General features: G+C 50.3%; 1 protein-coding gene across 2 annotated transcripts in view; it reads left to right on the plus strand.

The window, feature by feature from the left end:
- ITPK4 (inositol 1,3,4-trisphosphate 5/6-kinase 4) overlaps positions 1–23090 on the plus strand; it is a 135236-nt gene that overhangs the window by 19808 nt on the left and 92338 nt on the right. For both annotated transcript variants that reach the window (XM_087393511.1, XM_087393512.1), the window contains exon 4: positions 7119–7204. In XM_087393511.1, the coding sequence (XP_087249637.1) occupies positions 7119–7204 (86 nt within the window). The remainder of the gene's footprint in view (positions 1–7118; positions 7205–23090) is intronic.

Below are 23090 nucleotides of genomic sequence, written 5' to 3' on the forward strand. Positions count from 1 at the left end.
GTTTCGTATTTGCGTTTGTCGAGCTATCTCACGCTGATAAGAAAAAAAAAGAAAGACAACCAGGAATTATGTACTTCACCACGTCAGATAGCTGAGACTTCATAGGGATCAGCTGCAATGTGGGCTCGTACATGATGAGCTTATGAACCAGATTCCAGAGTATGTGTCTTTGTAATAGGCACCGAGACAAACCCCCACAAAAAAAACTGACTGAACATGGATCACACAGACTCAAAGAGAGACAAAAGACTACACAGCCCGAAACAGACTGAACTTAGAATTGAACTTCCCCCCAAAACTCAGAAAACAGTTAGCCTCAGAATACTATGAACCCACAGTCCACATGAAGGCTATCTTCGTGATCTTCAAGATATCAACCCACAAGCTAACCTTATCATATCTTTCCCAAGATCATCATCGAGCACTAGCAATGATGCAGCCCGCCATCTTTGGAGATTCTATCAGTTGAGGTCTCTGCAGCAACACCCGGCACCCGCCTGTGGCCAAAGGCCTCACTATTTCCAGCTTTGAAGCAACTGAGTGCTCACACCACAACTAGCCAACCCGTGCGCACATTGCAGCACCCTCTTACTCACACACAACCTCCGTCCAAGGACCTCCAGCCAGCAGAAATGATGCCATAGCCATATAGCTCCTTCCAAAGCAAACTGCCCGCATAGTCATCCTCCTCAAATCCAGCAGCTCCCAATAAGAGCAATAGCCAGTGCTCTCCACGCTAGTTTGCTACAGCTCGTTGCTCATCTCCACCTTCACGACTTCTCTCATGCTCATAGAGCTCATGGAGCTCGCGCCTCTTCAAGGTCCTTCAGCCTGTGTAGTAGCGACGCCTTCCCCATGAAACCAAGAAGCGTATGGTGCATACTCTCTGTCGCTCACAGGCCTCTGCGTTGCTCTGAACCTCCAGCCAGCAGAAGCACCTCAAGCAACTACCATAGAGTTTGCTACAAGACTCCAGCCAGAGCCAATTGTGCCATAAAGTTCATCAACATGAAGCACCTGGAGCCCATCTACTCCAAGATCCTCCAGTCGAAATCCCAGACGTGTCACATACATAGTCACCACCACAACTTCCCTAGCTCACAAAGCTCTCTTTGTCAACACACACAATGTCTTCATGCACAGGTTTCAGCTTCCTGCTCACGCACGACCTCCCATCAACAACTGCGAGCCTCTCCAACCTCTCTGATCGTTCCACCTTTATTTCTCAGACCCCCTACCTACGCAGATTCTTCCAGCGTAAAACTGAATCTGCTCCCAGCCGCCATCTCCACGTAGCTCCAGCTCACAGCCTAGAAGCTCCCCTTCATCCATCATGTAGCCACCTTGCATGTGCAGGATGCCTTCCCAATCAGTCCAGCCACCTCAGCCTAATTTGCCACCTCATTAGTGACATTTTACCACTCTCAAGACATTTCCCCCAAATCACATTAAATGCACATTTTGGTCCTTTAGTCACACAATTCCCACACACATTAGCATGCACATTAAAGCTTGCATGCAACCCCGTACACACACATGAAAAGCCCTTTGACATGAACACCATAAGATATCAAATTCTTGTAACATGCAAGTGCACATTGACTCAGGAAAATATAAAAAAACCTATCATGACTTGACTTTACATGACCCCAAAAACATTTCGCTTGATCACACACTAGACACCCTTGCTCTGGAAGTCTGGTACAACCACATTGCATTTCATCATTTCCCATGAAGTCCGTGCAAAACATACTTTATTATCTCAAAAAACTATACATAAGTCCATCATACTTGTGAAAGAAAAATCCACAAATGCCAAAAGCCCACACGTACTCTAGATGTGTACAACTATGTGCCTACCCATAGCTATTTACAGTGCTCAAAAACTTGATACATATTTTGTCCTATCAACGTTGCGGTGGGGGACGCGGTCTCCTCGCTCTCTGGACTCTCTGGGCTATGTGTAGGGTGACCCCTCGTCTTTGTCGGTCTCTCCGGAGGAAAGCTATGATAGGTCGGACCTCAATAGAGTGTGTCCTGGGGGCTCTCTGTCGCACATGTGGCCTCTACGTCCCTCTCTCAGTGGTACTGTGTCTGCTGCTCATCCAGACTGCTCTCATGTCGACTAGCTCCTCCTCCTCCACTCGACTGTGTTCGGGGGCTAACTCAAATGTATAGAAGTCTGTGATGTGTCACTGTGCTCAGTCACCCTCTATGTCCTGTAGTGGTCTGACCATCCCCTGCTGCTCTCTGATTTGTCATAGAAGCGTCTCCCTGTGTCACCGCATCTCCATCAGATAAAGCCCAATACAGACTTGGTCATGGAAATGGATTAGTTGTGACAAAGGACCGAAGCCACTCCCCTCTAGGTAGAGACAGTGGTAGCGTCCCCGAATCTTGTAGTAGGCTGGGCAAACACAAAGAAAATGCTCCTCTATCTCAATCGCCCCCAGCGTACATAGCGTGCAGACCTGCTGCTCTCTGGGTATACCCACTGCTCCCTGCCTCAATCCTCAGCTGGTGGGATGAAACCCGCAGTAAGTAGGTGCGTGATCGCGATCAAAGCGTGTATCATGGTAGGTGGAGTAAGAATTCAGCGGGGTGAGAAGTGCTGTGCGATGGGGAGTTGAAATGCTAAAGAAAAGATAGGTATGATCAGCCCCCGGAGGGAGAGGCGCTATGGTAAAGTCAGTGATGCGAGATGTGAAGGCAGGAGATCCCATGATGTAGTCAACAACACTTGAGCCTCGCCCATGTGGAAAGCACGTGAAACCACTTGAGGCTGGCCATCTGTCAAGACCATTATAAATAATGAGATCATGCATCCTGCCGAGGTCTTATAGGGCCTGCCCATAGGATGTGAACGGTCCTTGTCTGTCGGCCGAAACCCGTAGCATACCTGCCTTCTCAAGGTCAATGTCTGGCAGTGGAGTGGAATCATCCCTGAAGTCAAGGAGTGGTGCCTGATGAGCGCCTGTCCTCGCGTTGAAGTCCCCAGCTAGGAGGACTTCTCCACAGCTAGAGAAGTCAACAATGGATTGATATAGAGCAGCAAATGGAGATGTCTCATGCTCGCCTCGGATATCTCTAGCAAAACGGGAGGTCTCAAGGGGGAAGTAGCACACTGCAATAAACAGACCCCGACTGTCCATGTGTAGAGCCCGAATCCAAAGAAACCTGGAATGTGCATCTCTCTGCTCTACTGAGATGGCCCCCAAAAGTGTGGATCTGTAAAGGACTATGACTCCTCTTGACCCTCGAACCCCTCCTGTATTCCTCGTCTCATCTTCGTAGGCTGACTCCCATGTATACCCGCTAACTACTGGTAGTGGACGCTGTGGACTCTGATGTGTCTCTGTATAAAAGACTATGTCGTGACCTGTATAGGATTCCAAGAAGTTCCCTGGTTCTAACCATAAGGTATCATTACAGTTCCAAATGGTTCTGGATAGGGTCTCGGATATCTGAGTCTCATAGACCCCGCCTCCCTATGTGCGAGGGTAGCCGAAACGGTTACCCTCGCAAGTTCCCGTTTGGCTTCGTCGACCCATCTAGACGTCTCCTCGATGGTAGATTGCATGCTCGCAATCTGTGCCTCCACAACTGGGGTGCTCCCTTGGACTGTGCATATAGCAGTGACATCGGAGGTGTGAGATCTCCTGCCCAAGTCCTTGAATAAGGTCAGCCTGGTCTCGGATAGCCTGAGCCGCTCTTGTATGAGGCACGCCTGCCCTTGGGTGAAGCATCTCTGCTCCTGTTCGAAGTGTGACAACTCCATCTGTCTCTCCCGGATACTATGTACCTCTATCAATAGGTTCTCCCAAGCCTCTGATGGGTCAGCTCGTCCGTGTCCTAGCAGGAACTGAAAAGACTGTGGCATGAAAGTGTGAGGATGAGATTGGAGGCTGGGTGATGATTGGGTGAGATGAGTGCGGTATGGAGATGACACTGGCATGGATGAGGAGATCCCAGCAGGGTGTGGGAACGTGGGCTGATTGAGAGGTAGAGGGGAGAGAAAGGTCAAGGCGTAGTGTAGAACAGTGTATGACCCCTCCAAAGTAGGTGTCTTGATCGGTGAGAAAGCTGTAGTGGTGGACGAAGGGAGACATGGAAGAGATGATGTCAGTGACAACCCCTCTATCCCAGGGTAGGATGGAATGGTTATGGGTATATCAGTGCCAGTAGTAGCTGTAGCTATGAGCGTAGAGGCTGCGGATGGAAGTGGAGCTGAAACTGAAACGGAGGCTGACGCTGAAGCAGAGGTTGGCGCTGAAGCTGAGGCTGAGGCTGAGGCTGAGGCTGAGGATGTAGCTGAGACGCAAGCTGAAACTGAAGCTGAGGCTGAGGCTGAGGTGGACCCTGCCTTTGCTTTGCTGTCAGCTCCGAGTCCACTTCGGTTGTAGCATGTGTTCACATCCTGGAGTTTCAATTGTGTTTGTTTCTTGGTTTTGACGTCGTCTTTCTTGGCAGCTTTATCCGTATCTTTGCCACCTTTCCCCATTCTTTTTTGCTGATCCTGTGTTCGGTGCAGGTGTTAGTGCAGGAGCGAGAGCATGAGCCCCCCCCCCCCCCCCCCCTGGTGAGAGGCACACCTAATCCGGGGCTGAAAAAGAAGGGGAAGCAAGAGGCTATGAGAGAGCGGGGGAGCTCGACAGACGGGGCTGCAGGTCGAGGCGGAGGGAGCAGGTTAGAGTAGAGCTGCAGGGGGGGGGGGGGGTGCTGTGGGCTGAAGCCGTAGGCTGGAGTGAGCAAGAGGGAGAGGAGGGAGTTGGAGGCGGATAGGAGGGCTGCGGGTGGAAGGTGCAGCAAGGCGAAGGGGAGGGGATGCAGGAGGGTGCGCAGTGGGTGGAGGAGCCGCCAAGGAGGTTGGAGGTGGAGTGGTGAGCAGAGGGGGGCGACTGAGGTGCACGCAGAGGGGCAGCGAGCAGGGAGCAGGGAGCAGTGCGGGCAGAGAGCGGAGCAGGGCGGAGCAGCAAGCGGATGGCGGAGTAGTAAGCGGAGGCGGAGAAGGGAGGGTAGGTGGTGAGACCCTTCAGGATCTATGAGACTGTCCTTAAAGAGAGGACGAAAAGGGAAGAGGGAAAAGGGGGGGGGGGGAGCGCATTAGTTGCTTCACCAAGACCTACAAAGCAGATCTGACTACATCCAAAACAGGGCACACTACAAATGAGAGAGAGAGAGAGAGAGAGAGAGAGAGAGAGAGATTATTAAAAGTCTTTGGAAGACCAAGGGTCTATGAGACTAAAAGAAGCTAGAGGGGGGGGGAGCGCATTAGTTGCTTCACCAAGACCTACAAAGCAGATCTGACTACATCCAAAACAGGGCACACTACAAATGAGAGAGAGAGAGAGAGAGAGAGAGAGAGAGAGAGAGAGAGATTATTAAAAGTCTTTGGAAGACCAAGGGTCTATGAGACTAAAAGAAGCTAGATACAATGATTTGAGGGCTGGGTGCCGCTGAGCGAGCATCATCACCAATGATGACTACAAAAAAAGGAAAGTCCATAATCATGATCATAAATGCACCAATACATAAAGAGAGAAGCTTTGTCATGTCCACTAGGCCCACTAGATATGAGAACTCTTAGGTGCCTCTAAAGATATTCTAATATATGAGTATTTGTTCCTCCATTGCTAATTGAAATCGTACCAAACCTTAGCCTATGGGCTTTGATAGCTCAAAGTGGGAGACTTTTTCTTTTTCCTAGTTAGGGTGGCCCTTGATATGTAAATCTATGCGTGTGCATGCATGTATGGGCACACTCGTGTGTGTACGCAGTAGGGATGAAGATGAGTTTTATCCCTATTTTCTTAATGTATTACATCTGAAAAATAAAGTACAAAGGGTGGGAGGACTAACTTAGATCTGTCTCAATCCCAAAGGGCATTCATTATGTAGGAATACAAATTGAACTTTACCCAAACATGTGAGAGAAATCAAGAAAATCTATTAGATTGAAGAGCCAATGAAGACTAGTCCCTCGTTGATGCAGGAACCATTCACTTATGCCTTTTCTGATGCCTATGATGGGTAGAGGGCATAACCAGAGAGGGTCGCATTTGCACCTTGTGCGATTCCCGGGAGATTGAGTCAGAGGAGCACTTCGCTTTCATATGCCATGTGTACTACGAGGTCAGAGGTTGGTATCACTGCCTTTTCAGAGATAGTCTCGGATCCCTACCTAGCTTCCTATCCTACCCAAACCAGAGATGCTTGGCAGCCCTCATCATGAGGCCGTATGACACAAGCAGCGGTTGCTCAAGGCACGTGGGGGAGATCATGATACACAGCCAGACTCCACTCAGAGCATGATCATTGAGTTTTTCCAGTCGGACAGCACCGACCAGCACGACTCACGGAGGAGGCGGCTGCAAGGACCCGAGCCAGAGTCGGAGACATGCCACACTCGTTAGCGTACTGAGGCACATATCACATTAGGGGACCTTCCTTCCATGCTTACTAGACCGTATGCATGACCCATAGGAGTGACTGTTGCACTTGAGACTACAACGGGTTGCACATGCCGATAGCTGCCAACGCTTTATCACCAGGTTTTCGCTACCATAGGAGCCTCACACATTGACACCCCCCTGCTAGGGTTGACACTCTCATTGGCTTCCACTTTATGAGCTCAGAGAATTTTTCTATTTATGTATTGACATCGTCATGGATTTTCTTTTGTATTTCTTCTGGGTGTTGATGCCCGCTTAGTGGCTCCACCCCTCAGCTCATTATAACAGCTTGTTTTAGTCTCATAGACCCTTTTTGGTCTTCCAATGACTTTTAATAAATTTTCTCTATTTCTTTCTTCAAGGTTTGTTCTCTAGAAAGTCTATGCACATGGTATGCTTCTTCCTGTACAGATTGCTGATCATTATTGAATTTAGCCGATGCAATCAGTCAAGAAAGTAAGGCACGGCTTCTATGCTGCTACTTATAACAGCAGCTGTATAAGAAATCTCCTTTCCACAGAGAGATCTGAAACAAACATAATACTTGCTATGGAAGTGAAATTCTGCCAGGATAATGTGTTTAAATCGTGAGCTGGAGTAAATTTCACCAAATTCACTGTAACCCAGTCATATTATTGAGTGACCTCTTGACATTTTGTGTGGCAGGCACCACATGGTCTGATGAGTCAGGCAAGGAAAGGACAATCAAGCATGTACAAGAACTTTTTTGTCTAATTGCTAGCATAAACAAGGTAGTTTTAAATCATGCTTCCTTTTAAAATTGAGTTCTTGATCACTTTGTACAAAATACATTTTGTTACTGACCTGGTTTTTTCTAGAACATCATGGGTTAGATGATTCTGTCTTAGGACATCTTGGCATAAGGCGGCTTTGTACCCCACCGCATTGCCTTTTCCTTAATAGTGGAGGATCCAGTAACTGTGGTTGCTGGTACTCCCACCTCATCATTTTGGTGATTGGGTAGAGTGTTTTACCACCCCTTTCTGGTTGACGCTCTCACATCCCTTTGTTTTATTCTGAGAGATATAATAGAATTTACATTTTAAAGAAAATCGTAGGAGGGAGCATTGCCCTTAAGTACTTCATATGGTTACGATGAAAGTTGTTGAAGTCCCTAGATAGTATTGGGTGAAGTGCTGCTTCTGGGCTCGTTATCTAAATATGAGACACATGTTTTCTATGTAATGGTTGCCATGGTTTAGAGTATACAAAAAACGTGGACTTGCTTGTAAGCCTTATCCTTGCAAATGGAATGGAACAACAAAAAATCTAAATTTGTATGATTGGATATATTCTAGTCTTACAAAGGTATATTTTCTTTGGTATGTTTGTACATGACCTATGGGGAAAGGAAGTAATATAGGAATTGTGTTTAATTTGTTTCCCAACCTTGTCTCACAGTATTAGAAGCTTGTGGAATAATCCAGTCCAGAGTTATCTCCAATCGCTTTTGACTTAGTCAAGTGATAGGAACCACTTCGGTGAAAACAGAGTAAACTCCCCTTATAGTTAGTTTCATACACATGTGGAGGGAGAGATTCACCTTAAATAATTTCCTAGGTATAGAAATGGAGCCTCCCTTTTATATACGTATTACGAAGAAGCTATTGTTGAGACTCTGAGCATGAATATCAGGAAACAAAAATGAAAGATCAAAGGATTTATTACAATAGTTTGTTAGAAAAGCAATTCTTTTTGGCAGCTTTTGTGCCCTCCAAAGAGTCGCTTTGTGCAGCGCTGGACGATAAGGAGCCAGATTAGGTCCAGGGGTAGTGAATAGAGCATTTCATGTAGGGTGATTCGGGAAAAAGACAGTTGGACGAATGTCTCTATTGGGCTTGTGGGAGGCTGCTTTGAGTCCCTTTTTGGCTCAAGGAGTTCAAGCACAAGCAAAAGGGACTAGCATCAGGCCAGCTCAGTGAGGGGCTGTAAAATTCAGCACCTTGCAGGCCAGCCCTTAGTTCTTGTTGAAATGGGGTGAAAGATGGGAGGGAAATCAGAGCAAGCTTCAAAGCAAGCCTTCATAGCTGAAATCACATCCCCACAGGTCTAGAAAGTAGCAAGCCGTGGGAAATTATGTACATACATACATAAATACGTACTGTTATGGGAAAATTTATGTTCATGTTTATTTTTGGTGGTATGCCGTGCGGGAGGCCATGCCAGGGTTTTTGTGAACCAACCTTGGCTATGGAGTCCAAAATGAAAAATGAAAGATTTATTGCTGCTCCTCCCTGTGAAGCTCTGCTGCTGCCCTTCTCCCATCTCGCTGCCTTCCCCCCCCTCTCCCCTCCCCCCTCGCTGCCCTCCCCCCCCCTCGCTGCCCTCTCCCTCCCCTCCCTTGCAGCCCTCCCTCGCTGCCCCTCCTCCACCCGCCTGCTGCCCCCCCTCCGCCTCGCTGCCCTCTCCCCCCACCCGCCTCCCCTTGCGCCTCCCTTCCCCACCCGCCTGCTGCCCGCTCCCCTCTCCCCCCTACCTGCTGCCCCTGCTCTTCCCTGCCCCCCTCCTTCCCCCCCGCCCCCTCCATCCCTCTCCCCCGCCCCCTCCTACACCCTGCCTGCTCCCCTCTCCCCCCCCGCCCAGCCCTCCCCGGCCCCCCCTCCCCCCCCGCCTGCTGCCCCTGCCCTCCCCACCCCTCTCCTCCCCCCCCGCCCCCTCCCTCCCTCTCCCCCGCCCCCTCCTTTACCCCCGCCCACTCCCCTCTCCCCCCCCACCTGCTGCCCCTGCCCCTCTCCTCCCCTCCCCGCCCCGCCCCGGCCCCCTCCTACACCCCACTTCCTACCTGTGCCCCTCCCTCCCTCTCCTCCTCTACCCCTTCCTACCCCCCTGCTGCCTAAACCCGCCCCCTCCCCTCCACCCGCAGCCTACCCCCGCTGCCTCCCCCTTCTCCCCCCCCCGCCTTCCTCCTCTCTCTTCTCCTCCCTCCTCACCACCTTTTCCTCCCCTTCTTGCGCCCTTGTTCCAGGGCGTCCTTGGCAGCATTTCCATGGACGGAGTATTTTCAGTGTTTGAATCAGCCTTTTCACTTCGATCGGCGAATGGATCCCCATTCAACCAATCTTCGTCCACTCCCCCCGGCCGCGAGAATTGTCATATTTTCAGAAGCCGAGTTGCAGCAGCTCAAAAAAGATGTGGAGCTCGAGGGCTCCACATCGCTTTTCGCCCGCATCTTTGGGTCACACCCCTCCAGATCACAGGCTAGAGACTGGATGCTGGCGGCGTTACCAGGAGATCTCGTTCCACACCTCAGGGATATTCGACTTTTGGGACGAGGATTCTTCTAGGTGGTTTTTGACTCCCATGAGTCCACAGTCCTTGTTCTCAAAGCTAATCCTTTGGCTTTGGATTCGAGGAGGATCTTTCTTTTGCCCTACACCTTGGGCTTCGATCCGGTAGAGGAGGACAGTCAGGTCACATCTTTGTTCATGAGGTTCCCTGGTCTTCCTCAGGTCTACCATCGACTTCTTGGTACTATCAGAGCCACTTTTGGAGTGGTCACTGAGATCCCTCCCCTTCTTGGCATGCCTTCTTCCTTGGCAAGGGCAGTCAGAACGGACGGGGTGCCTCGAGTTAGGGTCATTGTATATGACCCTAACAATTCAGATGACCACATCATGCTTCAGCGTCCAGATGGCTCTCTCTTTCGACAGAGAGTTGAGATTGTAGGTAGACAGGACCAGTGCAGGGCACTTTGCTAGAGACTGCCCAAGGAAGAGAAAAAGACCCAAGAGGTCTTCTGGTGCGGCTTCTTCACGTACTACCCCGACTGCACCTCCCTAGTGCCCTGTACCACGCACTCCAGGACCACTAGGAGTAGCAGGACACCTTGCTTCGCGCACCCCAGGACCACCGGGGGCAGTAGGGTGCCCAAAGCCCGCAGCACACCGAGTACCACGATGGAGAGCTATCAGAGCAGCTCCCTTACCTCAGGAGGAGACTTTTGATCCGGTTCAGATAGACGCCATCCAGACTCCAGAGGTGGATGTTGCTGCAGCCCCAGACACTACAGTTCCACATCAGGAGGGGCCTTTAGATGCACCAATCCGAGTTTCTGATCACGAGGGGGCTACAGATACTTCCTCCTTACATACCACAGTCAGGACGATCGAGAAAGTGCATGCACAGATGAGGACTCCAGATTCCTCTTCAGCCTAACCATAGGCCTCCTCAGCCCCTAGCTCCAGTTCTGCTGATAGAGGCCTAGTAGGTCCTTCTCCTCCATCTTCCACGAGTGCAGGTCTTCTTCACACTCCTTGGCCAGAGTTGCATCTCAGGAACTCTTTTTCGGCACTGGTAGATTCGGCAACTTTCATGGATGAGGAGTTTGTGCCCTCCACCTTAGGGGTCCCGGTCATTGGGATTCCTTTTGATAGGACCTCCCCCCCGGTAGGTGTGGGGATTCTTTCACCTGTTGAGTTTCCTGTCCTTGGCAGGAGTGTTTCGGCCCAGGGGAAGCTGGTCTCCTCTACTAGGTCGAGTAAGCCTTTCCATTCAGCATCCTCCTGTTGATGAGGATAGTCAGTTGGAACATACATGGCTTAGGCGGAGTTCCACACCGTCGCCGTAGGCAGCTGATCCAAAATCAGCTTTTTAGTGACTATTATCATAAAGTCGCTGATTCCAGGAGACGTTGAGATTGGTATACGCCAGCAGTTAGCGTCCCTTCAGAGGGAAGAGCAGAAGAGGCCCACAGGTGCTTGGATTTAAGAGCGCCTTGCTGCAGCAAGGGCTCATATGCAGACATTGTTGGATCAGAGAGCAGAGTATGCCTTTCATGCACAGGAATCCTTTTTGGATTCAGATGGGTGGCAGGGTGAACAAACACTTTTTCTCTACTTATGGGCCAGACATAGTAGAGATAGTGTCTCGCAGCTTGTTGACTTAGACGGGGTATTACAGTCAGATCCGGATGCCGTCATGCATGTAGCTTCGGAATTTTTTGCATCCCTTCTTACTGCAGATCTGGGCACACAGGCCATAGATGATGCCAGAGATGTTATTTGGGAGTGTATCCTTGTATTGGTGAAGGATGAGATGTATGTCTCTCTTGGTGCACCTTTCATCAATGCAGAATTCAGGACTGCATTACTTGCCCTTCACAAGGGCAAGTGCCCAGGTTCGGATGGACTTACCCATTCCTTTTTCATTACGATTGGTGATCACATTACATCAGCCCTGCAGGGCATGTGGGACTCTGGTGAGATGTCTAACTCACTTACAGATGGTCTCATTCAGATGGCCTCATTCATCTCATCCCAAAGGGGGGTAATGGGAATCTAGTATCACAATGGAGACCCATCACTCTATTGGGCACTTTTTACAAGATTGTGGCGAAAGCAATCAGTTTGCGGCTACAGGTTTTTCTTTCAGATTTGATTCATGACACACAGACAGGGTTTGTGCATGGCAGAAGTATTTTTTGATAATATTTTCTCATTTTGGGAGGCCTCAGAATGGGCCATGCAGAGCCGCCAGAGGTTAGCCGTTCTACTCTTGTTATCATGTTATCACGGATGATTCGTGGTAAGTCATCCGTTCCTCACCATATCATTCAGGCTGAGTTTGGGTCACCCCCTTTACAGCTAGATGCTGCATTTCAGGTCATCACATATTTGTACCGAGTTAGGGAATATGAGGATTATACCTCGGGGCATAGTAGGCTACCATGGATAGCTCTATCCTCTTCTATGGTACTTGCAGCAGGAGGAGACCAGAGGTGCTGGTATGGTTTGAGCGATTGGGGCTCCACATGGATAGACTACCTCCCTTCCAGTACAGCATGGATGCTCTGTTTTCTCCCCTCTTATCACATGAGGTCAACCAGGTTATCTGTGAGGATCTACTACAACTACACACATTTTGGACCTGGTTGGGACCGAGTGAACTCCCAGTGAAGCTTAGCTTCTACAGAGATCACTTCTTACATATCACAGCGGAGGGTTTCATTGACCCACCAGGATAGACACGGATTCACCTACCCCACTCGCTGAGGATCTCTCTTAGGCAGTTCCGGGTCTCTTCACATAGACTCCGCATCGAGAGTGGCAGAGCAGAGCGACTACCCAGGGAGAGGCGCATATGCACACTGCGTCACATGCAGAAGGTTGAGACAGAGGAGCATTTCATCTTTAGGTGTCCTATGTACTATGAGATTTGAGGACGTTTCCACTGCCTCTTTAGGGATAGTTACGGGATTCTGGCCTGTTTTCCTCTCCTACCTAGACCAGCGGTGTTTTGTAGGTTTCATTCACGAGAGGATACTTCGAGGACGGAGACAGGAGCAGACTTCTTCCTCAGCTGATCCCTCTCAGAGCTCTATCACGGAGTTCTTTCAGCTAGATCACATGGACCCCCGCGAGACGAGGCCTCGACATGACCGTGACCGAGAGCCTGTGATCCGACAGCTCAGACAGCAGGTCGACACACAGATCACACTCAGGGACATTTCCTCCTTCTTTAGAGTCGGAGCCCGACTGACAAGGGTCACAGTAGCCCTGGTCAGACGCAGAGCTACGACCAAGAGACGTGCCAGGACCACACCTCTGAGGGGCTGACAATACTCTATTCTCGACTTCATGCCTCCATTGCCCCATCCATCGTGATATCTTGCTGCTGCCGATGATGATGATATTGATGACGATGTTGAGACTGATATATAGTAGACCATCGACATGACTATGTTGTACTTAGGACTTAGTAGTGTTATTCTGCACTTTTGCATTTTGCATTGGTATGGATGATCGATCGTTTAGTAGCTCCACTACCACAGCTTGTTGTATCAGGATTTTCACAGTCTCATAGACCCATCGGTCTTCCGAAGACTTTAATAAACTTTCTTTCTTTCTTTCTTTCTTGGACTTTGAGAAAGCTTACGACAGAGTAGATTGGGTTTTTTTATAGGGTACTCTATTTCGCTTTGGTTTTTCAGTGCATGGATTAGAGGAGTATCCTCTCTCTACAGATCAGCCCATAGCCAAGTGCTTATTGGGGGGGATAAGAGGGGACACGTTTCAGATCTCTAGATCAGTCCGCGAGGGTTGTCCTCTTGCCCCTTTTCTTTTTTTGTTTGTGGCGGAAGCTATGAGTATCTACCTTAGATCTCAAGCTGATATTTATGGGCTGAGGCTTCCTCTCTGTCGGAAAGAAGAGCTCCTGGATAGTGAGTTGGCAGATGACATGCTGGTTTTTTTGGATGCCTCCCCAGGACACTCACTTCCTTCCGGATAGCCTTGGATTTATTTTGCACGGCTGCTGGTACACACATTAATTGGCGTAAGTCCAATGGTTTTTGGATATGCGATGATGACACCCCGGATTGGGGTAATGATATTTGTTTCACTTGGGTACAGAGGGGTGTCTCTGTCAAATATTTGGGCTGCCAGGTTGGGGTGGGCATCTCTCCTTCACAACAGTTTGCTCCGATGTTGGAGAGCATAAGAAGAAAGCTCCTTTTTTGTAGCTCAGCCAAACTTGACCTGGCATCCAGAGTGGTGGTGATTAACGAAGTTCTTCTAGCCACAGCATGGTTTGTATGCTCTTGTTGGTGCCACTCTAGGGATTGTATCACTCAGCTCAAGAGGCCCGTATGAAATTTTTTATGGAGTGGTCTAGATGGCACAACTGATGTTACAGCCAGGGTGGCTTGGGAGACCTTGATTCTTCCTACAAGAGAAGGGGGTTTGAATATCATTGACCCGGATCTACAATGCAGAGCCTTACTCTACAAGGTCGTTGTGAGAGAAACTTATGCCAGGTGGGTTTTCACCACAGCCCACCTCAGATCTCCTTCTTCCCCTCTTATGGTTGCTATTCTGAAAGCATGGGCCAGCTTCAGGAGTACTCTTCGCAGGATTCCCCCGTCCACTCGTGAATGATGAAAGGAAACCTATCATGTGGAACAACAATATTTGGATGAGCATGGCAGACCACTTGGAGCTTCTCTTTACATGCAGTGGCCTAGGTGGGAGAGGGGCCGTGCATCTACTGTGGGAGCATGGAAAGCCTTCAGGAGGCTTCCTGCAGACCGTCAGGCCCAGGTGGTTCATAATCTCAGATGGAGTGCAGGGAGAGTTCAACAGTTTGATGCAGCCTTGCCCTTGGATTAGGTGGACACAGATGACATGCCTATTACTTGTTCCACCTAGATGGGGGCATTCCTTTGCAGGTGATTGCTTTATGTAACACACAAGAGGATGCCCTAGTCTTTGATGTTTCTTCGGGGGGCAGGCTGTCCAGATCCACAGACGGTATTTTGTTGGAGGTACTGTTTCAGCCAGTCAGGATAGTGGGCTTCATGGAGCATGGTTCTCTTTCACAGTGGTACTTGGATCCTGACCCGCTACTTATCGCCCTAGGCTCATGGATGCTGTGACTCTATGGAGGTGTCCCAATTAAGTTTTTGCAGTGGGACCGTGGGGAACGGGAGTGGATAGATGAAGGGCACCGAGAGAAGGGCATCCCCTTCTTTCATTAGATGGTCAGTAATGCTAGGAAATTCCAGCTCAGCTGTAGGGGTTGGGGGCCGACCCGAGCTGCTTATTGGGAGAATTTTCAGATTTCTGCAGACTCGCAGGACGCGCAGAGCGTATCCCACGAGAGGACCGCCTTTGCCCACTTTGCGACTTGCAGGAGATCGAGTCGGAGGAGCACTTTGCTTTCAGATGTCCTATCTATTATGCCATTCGAGGCCGGTACCACTGCCTCTTCCGCGACGGATTCGGCTCCCTCCCACACATGCTGCAGTTCCTGGATCAGCGATGCCTAGCCGCTTTCCTACATGAGATGACTCGCCACCGAGATACCTCTCTCTGAGCACGGCGACACGAGCAGCGCACACAGCGTGAGGACATTGAGTGGCCTATCACTGACTTCTTCCAGTCACAGGATACCTCTTCTCAGTCTAGCCGACGACGCGGACGTGAGCGAGAGCCAGAGCCACGACAGCTGCGCCAGTGGTCAGACTCACACATCCAGGTCCATGACATCTCGTCTTTGCTCTCTGCCCGCCCCACCGGGGTTACCGTTGCCCTCATCCACAGGGCCACCCGCCGTCCCCGACGACCGAGCTCGACTAGGCCGCGTGATGTGAGAGGCCAATCATCAATCGTTGGGTTTTTTCCGACCTCCCATTTGACGGCCCCTCTATGATTGGTCTCTGACGATCACCACCTGCACATGTATATTGTATCTCCCCCCTCTGCCCCATTTTTGGTGCCCCTCCCTTCTTTTTTGTATCATCTGGAGGTAGACACATATTTTTTGTATCAGGACTAGACACACAGGTCCTTCATAACCTCTTTTTTGTTGAAACGGTTGGCTGGCCCGTTTTGAGACTGCCACCGTTATGCTCATTGTATCAGTTATCTTTAGTCTCATAGACCTTCACGGTCTCCCGAAGACTTTAATAAACTTTCTTTCTCCCTCCCCTCTCGCCAGCCCCCTCTCCCTCCATCACCCTCCCTCTCCCCTTCCTCCTCCCCGCCCTCCCTCTCCCCCCCCCGCTACCCCCTACCTCTCCTCCTCCCCACCCAACCTCTCCCCCACCCCATCAGCCCCCCCGCCCCCCCTTCTCCTCCCCCGTCCCCTCCCCCGTCATCCCTCTCCCTCCCCAGCCCCCCCCCCCCCCCCCCCCCGCTGTCCCCTCCCCGCTGCCCCTTTCTCCTCTCCCCTCCCCCGCTGTCCCCCTCCCCGCTGCCCCCCTTCTCCTCCGCCCTCCCTCTCCCCCGCCAGCCCCCCCGCCCCCTTCTCCTCCCCCGTCCCCCCCCTCGCCCTCCCTCTCCCCCCCCGCTGCTTTTCCCCTCCCCGCTGCCCCCTTCTCCTCCGCCCTCCCTCTCCCCCGCCAGCCCCCCCGCCCCCTTCTCCTCCCCCTCCCCCCTCCCTCTCCCATGCTCCCCCCCCCGCTGCTCTTCCCCCAAAGGTGACCCCCCCCCGGGAAAAAAAAAAAGAAAGAAAAAAAAGGAGAGTATTTAAAAAAAAAAAAAACTCTCCTCCCTCTCCCTCCCTGCCCCCTTCCTCCCTATCTCAGCTCCCCACGCCTCCCCCTCAGCCTACCTCCGTCTCCCCTCTCTTTCTCCTTCTTCCTGTCCCTCTCTTTCCCTTCCTTTCCCCTCTCTCCTACCCTCTCTTTCTCCTTCTTCCTGCGCCTGCGTTCAGGGCGTCCTTGGCAGTAGTTTCACGGACGGAGCTTTTTCAGTGTTGGAATCGGCCTTTTCACATCGATTGGCGAATGGATCCCCAATCAGCCAATCTCCGTCCACCTCCACCGGCCGCGAGAACCGTCATTTTTTCAGAAGACGAGCTGCAGCAGCTCAAGAAAGATGTGGAATTAGAGGGCTCCACATGACTTTTCACCCGCATCTTTGGGTCACACCCTTCCAAATCACAGGCTAGAGACTGGATGCTGGCGGCGTTACCAGGAGACCTCGCCCCTCACCTCAGGGATATTCGAATTCGAGACGTGGATTCTTCCAAGTGGTTTTCGACTCCCACGAGTCCACAGCCCTTGTTCTCAAAGCTAATCCCCTGGCTTTGAGTTCGAGGAGGATCTTTTCTTTTGCCTTACACCTTGGGCTTCGATCCGGTCGAGGAGGACAAGCAGGTCACATCACTGTTCATTAGGTTTCCTGGTCTTCCTCAGGTCTACCATCGATTGCTTGCCACTATTGGAGCCACATTCGGAGTGGTCATGGAGATCCCCTCCCTTCCTGGCATGCCTTCTTCCTTTGCAGAGGCAGTCAGTGCAGACGGGGTGCCTCGTGTTAGGGTCATTGTCTCTGACCCTAACATCTCAGATGACCACATTATGCTTCAGCGTCCAGACGGCTCTCTCTTTCGACAGAGAGTCGAGATTTCAGGTAGACAGGACTAGTGCAGGATTTGCAGGACCCTTGGGCACTTTGTTAGAGACTGCCCAAGGAAGAGAAAAAGACCCAAGAGGTCTTCTGGTGCGGCTCCTTCACGTACTACCACGACTCCACCTCCCTAGCACCCTGTACCACGCACTCGAGGACCACCAAGAGCAACAGGGTGCCTTGCTTCGCGCACCCCAGGACCACCAGGGGCAGCAGGGCGCCTAATGCCCGCATCACACCCAGTACCACGATGGAGAGCTATCAGAGCGGCTCCCTTACCTCAGGAGGAGACTTTCGATCCTGTTCAGACAGACGCCTTCCAGACTCCAGAGATGGATGTTGCTGCAGCCCCAGACACTACAGTTTCCAATCAGGAGGGGCCTTTAGATCCACCAGCCCCAGTCACTTTGGTCTCTGACCCCTTGGTTTCTGACCACGAGGGGACTACAGGTACTTCTTCCCCGCAGACTGTTCTTGCCACAGTCAGGACAACCGAGAAAGTGCAGGCGCAGATGAGGGCTCCTGATTCCTCTTCACCCCAGCCACAGGCCTCCTCCACCCCCAGCTCCAGTTCTGCTGATAGAGGCCTGGCAGGTCCTTCTCCTCCATCTTCCACGAGTGTTGGTCTTCTTCGCACTCCTCGGCCAGACTTGCTTATCAGGAATTCTTTTTCGGCACTGGCAGATTCGGTGACTTTCATGGATGATGAGGAGTTTGTGCCCTCTACCTTAGGGGTCCCGGTCATTGGGATTCCTTCTGATAGGGCCTCCCTTTCAGCAGGTGTGGGGATCCTTTCACCTGTTGAGTTTCTTGCCCTCAGCAGGAGTGTTTCGGCCCAGGGGAAGCTGGTCTCCTCTACTAGGTCGGGTAAGCCTTTCCATCCAGCATCCTCCTGTCGATGAGGATAGTCAGTTGGAACATACAGGGCCTAAGCGGAGTTCCACACCGTCGCCGTAGGCAGCTGATCCGGAACCAGCTTCATCCAGGCATCACTGGAGGTGCTATTGATATCCTTTTTATCCAGGAACACAAGTTGGATGCCAGTGATTGCTCTTAGTCTGGCAAATTGCTTTCAGGACATACCTTCTAGTTGCCTGCTATGGGCACAAGGGGAGGTACTTGCATTTCGGTCTCTCTTTCTATTCTCCCCTTGGTTGCTGGTCATGGTATTATCTCCCCTTCTAGAGCTCAATGGATCATTATTTTGATTGGAGGGCGTAAGATTGGTCTTCTCAATCTTTATGCTCCCAACAACAGAGGGGAGCGGATCTCCTTTTGGAAGGAGTTACTCTCTTGGGCCCCCATTGCAGATTCTTGGATCATTGGTGGCGACTTCAACATGGTTGAGTTGCCTTCAGACAAAAAGGGAGGCAGACAGGGTGGAATTCATTTTTTGGAGAGGGCAGCCTGGGATGCCTTTCTCTTTCAGTTCAATGGCAGAGACACTTGGTTGGATGATGCCTTTCATATTATGCCACAGTCACTCTTGTACTCTTGGTCGAATAGGAGAATACACATGCCCATTCATGCATGGATTGATAGATTTTATGTAGATGATTGGGCAGTTGACAGAGGAGGATCTGTATGCATTTCTATTGGGGTTTCCACCTCAGATCATTTTCCAGTGGTGTTGCAGATTCTTGAGCCTCATCGAAGACGACGCTCTGCCAGTGTCAGGATTCCGGATGCTTTTTATGCAGAGGAGAGCCTCACGGAGGATATTTTACAGATTTGGGTTTCTCACATATAGGGTGGAGCTGTCCATCCATCTCAAGTAGCTGTAGCCTTATCCGGAATTAGTGACTATTATCATTCAGTCGCTGATTCTAGGAGACGTGAGATTCTCAGATAAGAGATTGGTATTTGCCAGCAGTTAGCGTCCCTTCAGAGGGAAGAGTAGAAGAGGCCCACAGATGCTTGGATTCAGGAGCGCCTTGCTGCAGCAAGGGCTCATTTGCAGACATTGTTGGATGAGAGAGCAGAGTATGCCTTTCATGCACGGGAATCCTTTTGGATTCAGATGGGTGGCAGGGTCAACAAACACTTTTTCTCTACTCATGGGCCTAGACATAGTAGAGAGAGTGTTTCGCAGCTTGTTGACTCAGATGAGATCTTGATGCTGTCAATCATGTAGCTTCAGATTTTTTTGCATCCCTTCTTACTGCAGATCCAGGCACACAGGCCATTGATGATGCCAGAGAGGTTATTTGGCAGTGTATCCCTGTATTGGTGAAGGATGAGATGTGTGTTTCTCTGGATGCACCTTTCACCAATGCAGAATTCAAGACTGCATTACTTGCCCTTCACAAGGGCAAGTGCCCAGGTTCAGATGGACTTACCTCCTCCTTTTTTATTACTTTTTGGGAGCAAATTGGTGATCACATTACATCAGCCCTGCAGGGCGTGTGGGACTCTGGTGAGATGCCGGACTCACTCACAGGTGGTCTCATTTATCTCATCCCAAAGGGGGGTAATAGGAATCTTGTGTCTCAATGGAGACCCATCACTCTTTTGGGCACTTTTTACAAGATTCTGGCGAAAGCCATCAGTCTGCGGCTACAGGTTTTTCTTCCAGATTTGATTCATGACACGCAGACATGGTTTGTGCATGGCAGAAGTATTTTTGATAATATTTTCTCATTTTGGGAGGCCTCAGAATGGGCCATGCAGAGCCGCCAGAGATTGGCCATTCTACTCTTGGACTTTGAGAAAGCTTACGACAGAGTAGACTGGGATTTCTTAGAGGGTACTCTATCTCGCCTTTTTTTTTCAGATGCATGGATTAGAGGAGTATCCTCTCTCTACAGATCAGCCCATAGCCACTTGCTCATTGGGGGGGTAAGAGGGGACAGGTTTCAGATTTCCAGATCCGTCCGCCAGGGATGTCCTCTTGCCCCGTTTCTTTTTTTGTTTGTGGCGGAAGCTATGAGTATCTACATTAGATCTCAAGCTGATATTTATGGGTTGAGGCTTCCTATCCGTCGGGAAGAAGAGCTCTTGGATAGTGAGTTGGCAGATGACACGGCTGTTTTTTTGGATGCCTCCCTCAGGACACTCACTGCCTTCCGGACAGCCTTGGATTTGTTTTGCACGGCTGCAGGTGCACACATTAATTGGCATAAATCCAGTGGGTTTTGGATTTGCGAGGATGACACCCCGGATTGGGGTAATGATATTGGCTTCACTTGGGTACAGAGGGGCTTCTCCGTCAGATATTTGGGCTGCCAGGTTGGGGTAGGCATCTCTCACTCACAACAGTTTGCTCTGGAAAGCATCAGAAGAAAGCTCCTTTTCTGGAGCTCAGCCAAACTTGACTTGGCCTCCAGGGTGGTGGTGGTTAACCAAGTTCTTAGCATGGTTTGCATGCTCTTGTTGGTGCCACCTTAGGGATTGTATCACTCAGCTTAAGAGGCCTGTACGAAACTTTTTATGGAGTGGTCTAGATGGCACAACTGATGTTACAGCCAGGGTGGCTTGGGAGACCTTGATTCTATCTACCTAGATCTACAGTGCAGAGCTTTACTCTGCAAGTTCGTTGTGAGAGGGCTTATGCCAGGACAAGAGCCTTTAAAGGATTTTTTAATCAGATGCATACAGTCTCACACGCCCACTTCAGGAGAGCATTGGACACACAGTACTAGATGGGTTTTCACCACAGCCCACCTCAGGTCTCCCTCTTCCCCTCTTATGGTTGCTATCCTGAAAGCATGGGCCAGCTTCAGGAGTACTCTTCGCAGGATTCCCCCATCCACCCGTGAAGAGATTGAAAGGCAGTCTATCATGTGGAATGACAGGATTTTGGATGAGCTTGGCAGACCACTTGGAGCTTCTCCTTACATGCAGTGGCCAAGATGGGAGAGGGGCCCTTTATCTACAGTGGGAGCATGGAAAGCCTTCAGGAAGCTTCCTGCAGACCAGCAGGCCCAGATGGTTCTTAATCTCAGAGGGAGTGCAGGGAGAGTCCAACAGATTGATGCAGCCTTGCCCTTGGATTGGGTGCACACATATGACATGCCTATTACTTGCTCCACCTGGATGGGGGCATTTTCCAGATTGGGAGTTCCTTTACAGGTGATTGCTTTTCTTGACCCACATGAGGATGCCTTGGTATTTGATGTTTCTTCGGGGGGAAGGCTGTCCAGATCCACAGACCAAATCTTGTTGGAGGTTGCGTTTCAGCCAGTCAGGATAGTGGGCTTCATGGAGCATGGTTCTCTTTCACAGTGGTACTTGGATCCTGACCCGCTTCTCCTCGCCCTTGGCTCATGGAGGCTGTGGCTCTATGGAGGTGTCCCGATTAAGTTTTTGTAGTGGGACTCTGGGGAATGGGAATGGATAGATGAAGGGCACTAGAGAAGGGCATCCCCTTCTTTCGTTACACGGTCAGTAATGCTAGGAAATTCCAGCTCAGGTCTAGGGGTTGGAAGCCTACTAGAGCTCCTCATTGGGAGAACTTTCAGATTTCTGCTGACTTGCAGAGAATTTTTTGGCAGAGGCTCTGGAAATCCCACCGGAATAGAAAAATCACTCTCTTCTTTTGGCTTTTTATTCATGGTGGGATAGCAGTGAACCATTGGAGATCCAAGTTCGGAGCTGACCCCTTATTGCCCTCGCTGCCTTTTTGCTTTGGAGACAATACAGCACTGCCTATGGGATTGCAGACAGGCGAGAATCATATGGAAGGGGATTGCAAGACTTTTCAGCACTTTTGTTCGCCTACCTTTCTATATGACTTGGGGATCAGTGGCTTGGCTTTCTCTTTCAGGGCCCCAGGTATTTTTTGAGAGACTTGACTCCTCTTGGGCTCTTCACATCCGACGACACCTTGTGGAGTCGTGCTCTCTAGAGGATGTTCCGGCTACTCTTTTCAGGGCTGCTCACTCCTCGGTCGACTCTCCATGGGAGATCCTAGCTAGCATTGCAGCATGGCACATTTGGAGAGCCAGGTGCACTGAGGCTTTGGAGGGTTCTCAGGTTCACCCTTGTCAGATCTTGGCCAGTACTTGGACAGATACGATGCACACTCTGATGGCCATTTGGGCGACCATGCAAGGATCATCTCGAGCAGCCTCCTCCAGGAGAGTTACTTTTCTCAGAGATTGGAGAGACTCTCCCTTCTTTGCAGAGACTTCTACAGGGTTGAGATGGCATTTTCAGCCTCAGCCTTGGTTTCTTTCTACCTCATTCCTCTGAGGTGTTTTTATTACATGCTTAGCATGGTGTATTTCCGCACAGAGCTTGCTCTAGTGGGTTTCTTTCTTACTTAATAGAAGTCTCTTTTTTGAAAAAAAAAAAAAGAAATCCCACCGGAATAGAAAAATCACTCTCTTCTTTTGGCTTTCTATTCATGGTGGGATAGCAGTGAACCAATGGAGATCCAGGTTCGGGGCTGACCCTACTTGCCCCTGCTTCGGAGACAATTCAGCAGTGCCTTTGGGATTGTAGACAGGCGAGAATCATATGGAAGGGGATTGCAAGACTTTTCAGCACTTTTGTTCGCCTCCCCTTCTATATGACCTGGGGATTCGCCATCTCCCTAAGGCCTACTGGTGCAACCATCCTTTGATAAAATAAGGGCAGTAAAAACACAACGTAGCAAGTATTATCCCACTGGCAACACACCCACAGCAAAACAATAACACAAGGGAGCTAGAATGCTCCTGCTCAAAACACAGGCCCGAAATTAGTTGGCGCCCCTTGCAATATTTCTTCATTATTTATTCCACTGAAAATGGATTACAAAAAGTACCGAATTCTTCTTCTAGGC

This window comes from Dipteris shenzhenensis, chromosome 22 (genome assembly GCF_047967505.1).
Source record: "Dipteris shenzhenensis isolate YYH24624 ecotype China chromosome 22, Dip_SZ_1.0, whole genome shotgun sequence".
NCBI lineage: Eukaryota > Viridiplantae > Streptophyta > Polypodiopsida > Gleicheniales > Dipteridaceae > Dipteris > Dipteris shenzhenensis.